This window comes from Cloeon dipterum, chromosome 4 (genome assembly GCF_949628265.1).
Source record: "Cloeon dipterum chromosome 4, ieCloDipt1.1, whole genome shotgun sequence".
In the NCBI taxonomy this organism is placed as follows: domain Eukaryota; kingdom Metazoa; phylum Arthropoda; class Insecta; order Ephemeroptera; family Baetidae; genus Cloeon; species Cloeon dipterum.
This window is the reverse complement of record NC_088789.1, coordinates 30,366,636-30,375,631: the sequence shown is the minus strand read 5'-3', so window position 1 is coordinate 30,375,631 and position 8,996 is coordinate 30,366,636. Positions and strand designations below refer to the sequence as shown.

Genomic DNA, 8,996 nt, shown 5'->3' with positions numbered 1-8,996 from the left:
GTCTCCGAAATATCTGAGTTGAAGCATGTTTTGAAACCAGATAAGAGAAAACCATTTTTACAACTTAAAAAATGCTCTATTTGAATTCTATTGTTGTAAAGACGTGAATTTTTACTCAATAACCTCATGCAAAAAATCGTTTTTAAGTCCGTTATATATTTCAAAATTCAAATTTCCCCCCACTAAGCGAATTCAAGGGTGTGTTGCCTCTCCTAAGGGTGGCGCTTCAATAGCTTAGCCACCTGCAACCTTCCATCTTTCATTCAGGTTCAGGTAGTCTTGTCTGAGATGTCGCTTCAAAAGGCGTTGTGCTTGATCTGCGAGCGTCCGACGGCGGACGGCGCTGTCCTCGCTGTCCACGTGGACAAGGACAAACTGCAGGAGTGGTTTCTCAACGTTTGCGAGTACGAAATGGACGACGAAATCTACGACGGTGACCTGATTTGCTACTTCTGTTTCTTGCACGCCGAGTGAGTTTTTAGAAGGTATTCAAGGAATCTTCTTTTTTAAATGAGGAATTTTCCCCCATTTAGGTTTCATTGGAAATTCAACGAGATGGCGGACGAGAATTTGGTTTGGTGGAATTTGGATTTGGACGAAGCAGCAAGAGAGCTGCGGAAGAAATATTTTGGTGAATTGAAAATAAATTTTGAAGTTTTTAAATTTTATTCATTTTTGTTCATTTTCAGAGGGTAAATTAGAGCAGTGTTGGGTGCAGTTGGAGAAAATTGAGATTCCGAAAAGTGCTGACGGTGAAGAGAGGCGAATTGTTGAAGCTGAAAATCGGCCGAAGCGATGGAAGTGCATCTACTGTGGGAAAAAATATAAAAATTCTCACTCTATGGCTCTGCATATTAGAAAATTGCACAAGGAAGCCATCAGATGTGGAAATCACAAATGTCCTACTTATTTCCACACTCTTGAAGAAAAAAAAGAGCACAACAAGAACGTCCACGAGAAACCAAAAGAACGAGAAAAATTCAAGTGCAGTTTATGTGAGAAGGGATTTGACGGACAGAAAAACTACTATATGCATGTTCGCAAAGTTCACAAAGAGTTTCCTGTAAAATGCTCTCATAAGGGTTGCTTGTCATTTTTCAAATCAAAAATCGAAATGAAAAGACACTTTGATTCTGCTCACGGAAAAGATGACGAGACAAGAATGTTCAAATGCAATGATTGCGAATACAAAGCAACGCAAAAAGGTAATTTGGAACGGCACATAGCTAGAAAACACTTGCTCAAATCCACGAAATGTAAAATGTGTGAAAATCTTTTCTCCTGTCGATCTGAATTGAGAAATCATGTGAAATACTATCACAATTTCGAGGTTTGTGCTTTTTGCAAAATGGTGATGACTGTTTATAACAAGAAATGTTATCATTTGAAAATTACGAAGTGCATTCGCTGCAAGAGCAAATTCCGATGCTTAGGTTTGCATAAATCTCACTTGAAATCTTGCAAAACTCAGAAAAATTTATAAAAAAAGTCAATATTTAATTTTTCCTGGAAACACCATCAACGTTCATTTATATAATTTCGAAAATTTCATTCAAATTTGTATATTAATACTTACTTCCTTTACTTTGTTAAATTTTTTCATTGATTGCAATTCTTTGAAACTTTTTCATGAATTCAACGTCTCAATAAATACATGATAAAAATTCCAATTATTTGCTTCATTTCCTTTTTTGTCAGTTTATGTCAGAGAGTGAATGAAGCGGACGTTTTGAGTGGAGCCAAAAGAAATAAAAAGGCGGCGCCAAAAGCAGTGCTGGCATAAATTTTGACGCGCAAATACGTCCTCGAGAATGTCCCCTGAGCCGCGATTAATTGGCCGAAAAATAAATAAACGCAGCGGCTGCAAGCGATCAGCCATCAATCAGAATAGTGCTTGGCGCTTATTTATTTTACAGCACAGATGAATATAAATTTTCGGCTGATTATTGCAGTGCCCGTGCATTTTGTGATGCGAGTGCTGCGGAAAAAGATTTGCTGCCAATCCGAACAATTTAAAAAAAACAGACTCATTCACTCGCTGTTCTCTGCTGCGAGGTGAGACGCGCATTCAACTCCCTGATTGCGAGCGATTCTCTCGAGACACGCGCTCAATTGGTGCTTCGATCCTCGCAACTGGCCCAATTAAAGCTGCGTAATTTTTTGCGTGGGTGACTGCAATTCCTAAATAATATTTGTTTTACGCGAATTGCTGGCAGCGTCATAACACGTTGCGCCGATCAAAGAGCAAAAATAAACTTTTGCTTGCCTTCTTTTGCTTTATAAATATGCAGTTTCCTGATTTTGGTGATAGTAAGCAGCAGGCGAAAATTCAAAAATGAGGTTGGAAAAATAAGAAGTGTTTCTAAAAAAATATACCTAATGGGATTTTGAATTGTGAGATTCCCTCCCTCTCTTTTTCTATTTGATTTATTTCAGATATTTGTATGGGGTGAAAAATAAGAGGAAAAATAAGTCATGAAAAAGCTGAATATTTTTAACAAAGAAATTTATTCAGAGAATGCTTTGATACGAAAATTATTTAAGAACTTTGACTGTTAACTTTATAAAGATTGAAACGATTTATCTTGGGTGTTCTTTTCATCTACATCAGAATTATGCAACCGGAAGCGAAGATGTGTTTATAGCAGGACAGTCTTACAACAATGAATTTGATACACTCGATGAAATTGGATTAGCATTTTCATGTTTTAAATTGTAAGGATTGGAACGGTGTGTCGATAATTTACTCAGAATGGTTTACATTTCAGCAATGGTGCACCTGATATTAACGTTTATATAACAATTGCAAAGAGAAAGAAATTACTCGTGGACTGACGTTTCACCGTGAATTAGCATTAAATGATTTTGAATACAACGCGAGTACATAGTTGTTCCTCAAATGTGACATCTTTCCCGGACTTTGTTTTTCCGTGGACCTCTTTTAAATGTTTATTTCGAAATTGCAATGAGACTCATTTCTTTTTGCAGTCCGGACAAGGCAAATGACCAACAATCAAGTTATGCTTTACAGAGAGATGGTTTTTCAAATTAGAGAATTTATAGAAATTTTTGGAGCAGTGGGCGCAAAATTTGTCGTGGGTTCTATTTAAATGTTCTTGCAAGATTAGTTCACTTTTGTAGTACTTTTTGCAGAAAATTCAAATTTTAAACCAAAAGCTACTTATGCTCAATCCCGCGCGTCAAGTGTTTTCTTTTCATGTGGTAATTCAACAAACATCTATGGATGAATGTCTTTTGGCACTTGCCACACTTGATCAGAGATTTCTTGCATGATTTCAAATGTGACTGATAGAGTCCTGAACATTGAAATTTGTTCTTACAGCGGGAGCAATTTTTTACTTTTAAGTGGCGACTTTGAAAGCTCCCCACAGAAACACTCAATTTGCACAAGGAACAAACTTTGAAAGTGTGCGAACACCTCAAATGAAATCTCAATGAACTCTCAGAAGAGAAGGAATGTCCGCAAAAGTGGCACTCAATTGATCTTGGAATATGTTTGTAGAAGATGTGCTTTTTCAAACTAGATTTAAGACTTGCCCTGTAACCACAGTCATGGCATTGAAATCTCTTAGCCTCGTTTTCACTTTTGTGCGCAGAGTCAAAGTGTGATTCCATGTCAATTTTTGATTTGAAGAACGAAAGGCAACCAATATGAGAGCATTTTACAGGAAACTCTTTGTGAACATGGCGAACATGACATTTGTAGTTGGATAGTCCCTCAAATTCCTTTCCACAAAAACTGCACTTGATTTTTTCTCGTTCCTTTAGCTTCTCGTGGACATTCTTTGTGTGCTCTTCTTTTTCTTCATGAGTGTGGAAATAAGTAGCACAATGGTAATTTCCACATCTGATGGCTTCTTTGTGCATTTTCTTCATATGTTTAGACAGTTGATAACTAAATGTAAGTTTCATCTTGCAGTAGAAGCAGTTCAATATGCGTGACTGTTGTTTGGCTTCAATTGGTCTGCTATTATCTTCGCTGTTACTCTTTGGAAGTTTAATTTTCTCCAACTGCACCCAACACTGCTCTAATTTTCCCTCTGGAAATACATAAAAATTAATCAAATTTAAAAATTCCAAAGTTTATTATATCTTCACCAAAATAATTTATCCATAGCTCCTTTGCCGCATCGTCCAAATAATCTGCATTCCGTGGCCACCAAACCAATTCCTCGTCTGCCAATTCATCGAATTTCCAAAGAAATCTTCGGGAAAACTCTCTTTAATAAAATGAAAAGATTCCTAAATTCTTTTGAACTCACTCGGCTTCCCAGAGACAAAAATAGCAAATCGGGTCTTCGTCCTTGATTTCCTCTGCCAACTCGTGTTCGCAGACATTGAGGAACCAAGTCTGCAATTTGTCCTTGTCTACGTGGACAGCGAGGACAGCGCCATCCGCCGTTGGACGCTCGCAAATCAAGCACAGCGCCTTTTGAATCGACATTTCTAATGGACTACCTGAACCTGAATGAATGGATGGAAGGTTGCAGGTGCCAGGTGGCTAATAAGCGATCACAGCGCTGCTCTTATGGAAGAAATAAAATTGGAAACATTTGAATTCTTTTAGCGCCATATAAGGACAAGAGGATTAATATCACTTTTTAGGGTTAAATAAATAATTTTTGTAACACGATATGAATCTGAGAAGGAGAAAAAAATTTTCTGAACGTATTTCCTTCTAAATAAACCAGACCTCTTGTTTAACTCGTTCTGAGATCAGCACATAAATTGTGCATTCAATTCCTCAATGCTCTTGAGAGCAGCTGACAGCTGGCAACTGGCAACCAGCACGACAGAACAGCTCCGCGGGTTGCTTATCCACGGGCCGAATACGCGCAGCTTCTGTAGAAGCGCGTCGTGACGGCGACGGGAGAACGGCTGAAAAACTGCCCCATCTTCCGGCGGGCTATATACCAACGGACTAGAAGACCGCAGCCGTGACGTCGATTTGGAAAGACGGACCGAAAGAAGTTGAGCAAGAAGACCATGTTCTGTCACGCTATAAAGGAAGCTGTCGAGGTAATTTGCTTCTTGCCGAGAAGGACAAGGAAATAGATGAATGGCTTAAATCTGTGGGCTGCACTTGCTAAGCCCTGATCAATTATCCTTTCATTTCGTATTTCACTCATTTTATTGGTGGTGTTATGAACAAGCAATTCTTACATTTTGACTGGCACTACTCATCTCCTTAGATTTTAAATGCAAATTTTAGAATAAGATCAAATAAAGCTTATCATCTCTTCCAAGATAATTGGCGCATTTTTGTTTTATTTATCTTCCTATAATTGGAGATTAGACTTTTAATCAGATTACCATAATAAATTCATTACCTTTGATTGGAGGCTGTAAACCTTAAAGCTGTAGAATCCATACTTTAAGATCGGAGTCAATAATATTTTTGAAAAATATTTTGGACGTTCATCGGACACCATGCTTGCAGACTTTCACACAAGGAATTCAAGCTTTCAATTCTCTGACGGCGAATGCGCAGCTAACTATAAAATGTTAACAAGGCGTGAATTGCCTTGTGCTCTCCTGAATTAAGCAAGAAATAGCCAATAGGAAACTTTTATAATATCTTATCCAGGTATTTTACCAATTCGCTCTCTACGTTATTGCTCATAGATCACCGTAAAAATTTATCCGAAGACCAGAGGGCCTTTATGAAGCCGAATTCAAAGGATAAAAATGCTTAGAATACTCACAGGTCCGGCTGTTGTGGAATTTCCGCTCCAAATTCCAAATCGCGGCAGGTTTTAAATGCTATATTATTTGCAGTGATTTCGAGCATGTAGTTTTGTCATAATATAGGCCAAGATTTTTCCCCACCCACCCTGACGACCTTTTTCAGGGTAACGCACCCTGAGATCGGTTCCATATCAACTTTTCGCAGTCTTTCCAGCGCCACCGATCGTATTTTAGGCTATAATTTCGAGATTGTAAACAGCCGCTTGGGAATTTCATTTTTTTAAATCAAGTGGCAAAGAAGCAAAGCACAAGCAGCGCTATTTTCTTGACGGCAAGGACCAAAAATAATAGTAAATAATACAATAATTATTTGATGTAGATGATGTCTGAAAATTTTATTATTTCTGGTTTTAGAGGCGTGTATTAGAAAATAATTTCAAACATAAAAGCACAAATAATATGTTACGTGCAACGAGGAGTAAATACAGGAAAGTATGTAGTTGATCAGTGCCCAAAAGGGAACCGTACGATTCCACGCAACCATAGTTCCATTTCCTGGTTTTCATACATTTTGGCGATATGCATGGCGGTTTCCGGTAATGTGCCAGCCAGCAGTTGGCTCTTGTTCTTGGAGAACACAAACTTGGCGCCGTCCAGATAATTTACCCCCAAGCAGTAAATCAGCAAATTAACGCCCTCAAATTTTACGCCCAAGTCGGCGCCAATCCGAAACAAAGCCTTTGCAGCTCCGAGATTTCCATTTTTCATTGCCAAGTGGAGTGGAGTCAGGGGAGGTTCGTACAACTTGCTGGGAACATTGACATTCGCACGAAGAACCGGAGCATCAAAGTAACGAATAATTTCTTTGCCGTACCTCTTGTTCTGTGAAGCGGCGCAAAGAAACAAAGGTATTTGATCTTTGAAGGGCGGATTCATGGGAAGCCCAAGCAGCCACTCGCACATCGCAACGTCCGCTTTCCAAGCCGCGTAAAACAACGTGCGAGAGCAAATTTTCTCCTCTTTGTCCAGTGCGTAGAAAAACTGGGCGGCCATTAAGGAATTTTCCGCAACGCAGTAATCGAAAAGGGTGTACTTTCCTCGAATCGTTGCATTCACGTCGGCGTCATGTTCAACCAACATTCCGACAACCCTCAAGTTCAAATAATGCGGCCAAGATGCAACGACCTTAGTAAGGACAGTTGTCAAATCTTTTCTCGTGAAGTTCATTTTGAAAGAGGAAAGCACGAAACTAGCGATTGCCTCGCCGTGGTTACGATTGAGTGAGCTACACTTGAGCATTTTAAGATGCCATTCTTTGCTGAGGACCAAATCTTTGTTCAGGCGTCTGGCGATCTTCACAGTCCATTTGAATTTTTCCAGATTGGCCGAACTTGCCGCCTCATACGAAATTTCCTTGTCGAACACCTCGTGACTGCCCTTCACTTTGGCCACCGACGGATTCTTCTTGAGAGCTTTCTTCAATAAATCCAGTGAAGAACAAATGCAATACGAAAGGAAGCTGAGCTTTGATGCCTCTTCTGATTCGTAGCAGTTGAAAAGCTTGATCGCAAAGTCAAAGTTCCATTCGTGGAGAGCATACGTGACTGCATCAACCTCAGCAACATTTTCCCTTTCCATTATTGCACCAGAAAACTTGAAGAAATCGATCAGTTCCAGTCCGTTTTTGGCGTTCATAGATGCGTAGTGGTAGACATCGTAGCCGTAAATGTCCCTCACGTTGATATCTTCACCTTGATTCACAAGTTCCTGGCAAACCTCTAAATCCCCAAATTCTGCTGCGTATAGAATGGCTGGAATGTGTTTTCTATGCCTGTTGATGTATTCCAACTTTTGTTCGAGAGATGAGGAAGGGTCCACGCTTCGAATGATCATTGGTTCTTGATCTTCCTCCTCTGAGAAATCGTCATCATCCATGGCTTCTTCTGAGAAGTCATCATCCATTTCCTCCTCTGAGAAATCATCATCCATGGCATCCATGCTTAGTGACGGGTGTAGTTGCTTTCTCCTGAACCACTATAAAGAATTATCCATTTTTAAAGATCGCCTTGACGAACTTTCTGAGCACACCAATTGATTCTTGAGAGTCGAATTCGGTAAAGTTGATATTTTCCCGCCAAACAATATGAACGTATATATGCGAGACGTGCGCATGCGCCAGAGCTGGTTTGGGAACTTGCAGAGAGACCGCCTGTACAAATGACTAATTTGTCACATCCAACCAGCTCTGACGCATGCGCACGTCTCGCATATTGTTTGGCGGGAAAATATCCACTTTACCAAATTCGACCCTCAGGAATCGATTGGTGTGCTCAGAAACTTTGTCAAAGACGGTCTTTAAGAAACTTGAAAGATCGAATAAATTTATTTAACGCAATTGGCCTGCCATTATAAAAAATAACACATCCTTATCAAAGATTAATAGACAGGAATTATTAAGATAAATGTCTAAATATGAAATTTTTCATAAAATACAAATTGAGAGCTCCTCGCTGTAATTGAAAGTCAGAAAAAGTTATTACATACCTTATCTTTGATAAAGTTAAGTGAAGTTGCAGGCAGAACTAGTCCTCTGTCGTGTTTTTCTTTGCTACACGGACTTCTATAAATCAAATCTATCTGAAAGGGAGGAAACAGAGATCCTCCTTTCAATCCCACAGGTAAAATTAAATTGCTGGGAAACTGATTTATCCTTTTAAAGGGAGAGCCGTGTAGCAAATGCAAGACCTACTCAAAGAGCAGCAGATAAAAGGAACTAACCGAAATTCCATGGAAGCAGAAAATATGTGCAGCTAAAAATATCCTAAATCCCTAAAATGTATCAAATACATTTTTCCACATGTAAAATAGCACAAATGTTGAACGGTATTTTAAAAATTAAATTTCAAAATTTTCCAATTCCTTAATTGTTGATTTGAGTTGCGCAACTTTCAACAACCAACAGCGAATTTAATTTTGTTGCAAAAAAGGTCAACAAGCAATTCGGCAGTGATTTTTTTTAAACAATTTTAAAATTATCAAACGCCCCCGCTGATTAGAATCAGCTTACGTAAAAGGAAATTTTCGCATGGTTTAATTTTCACAAATTTTGAGATAAAAAAAAGTCGGCAACAAGAGTAATTTGACTATTTGAGTTACTTCTACCCTTTTAAAATTTTTGATATCCCTCAAAGGTTTTGTTACATCCCAAGAATTCACTCAGGTATTAAATTTTTGACAGGAATTCCTGGAATAATTGTTCTCTTCCACCTATAAGCTCAGATGAGAAG

General features: G+C 38.8%; 1 protein-coding gene across 1 annotated transcript; it reads right to left on the bottom strand.

The window, feature by feature from the left end:
- Nucleotides 1-6,213: 6,213 nt before the first annotated feature.
- On the bottom strand, nt 6,214-7,707 carry LOC135943749 (uncharacterized). The gene has a single exon (XM_065490412.1). The coding sequence runs from the start codon at nt 7,705-7,707 to the stop codon at nt 6,214-6,216; it is 1,494 nt and encodes a 497-aa protein (XP_065346484.1).
- Nucleotides 7,708-8,996: the final 1,289 nt, after the last annotated feature.

Coding starts and splice junctions, on each gene's coding strand:
- LOC135943749 (XM_065490412.1), bottom strand. CDS start 7,707: ATGGATGCCATGGATGATGATTTCTCAGAGGAGGAAATGGATGATGAC.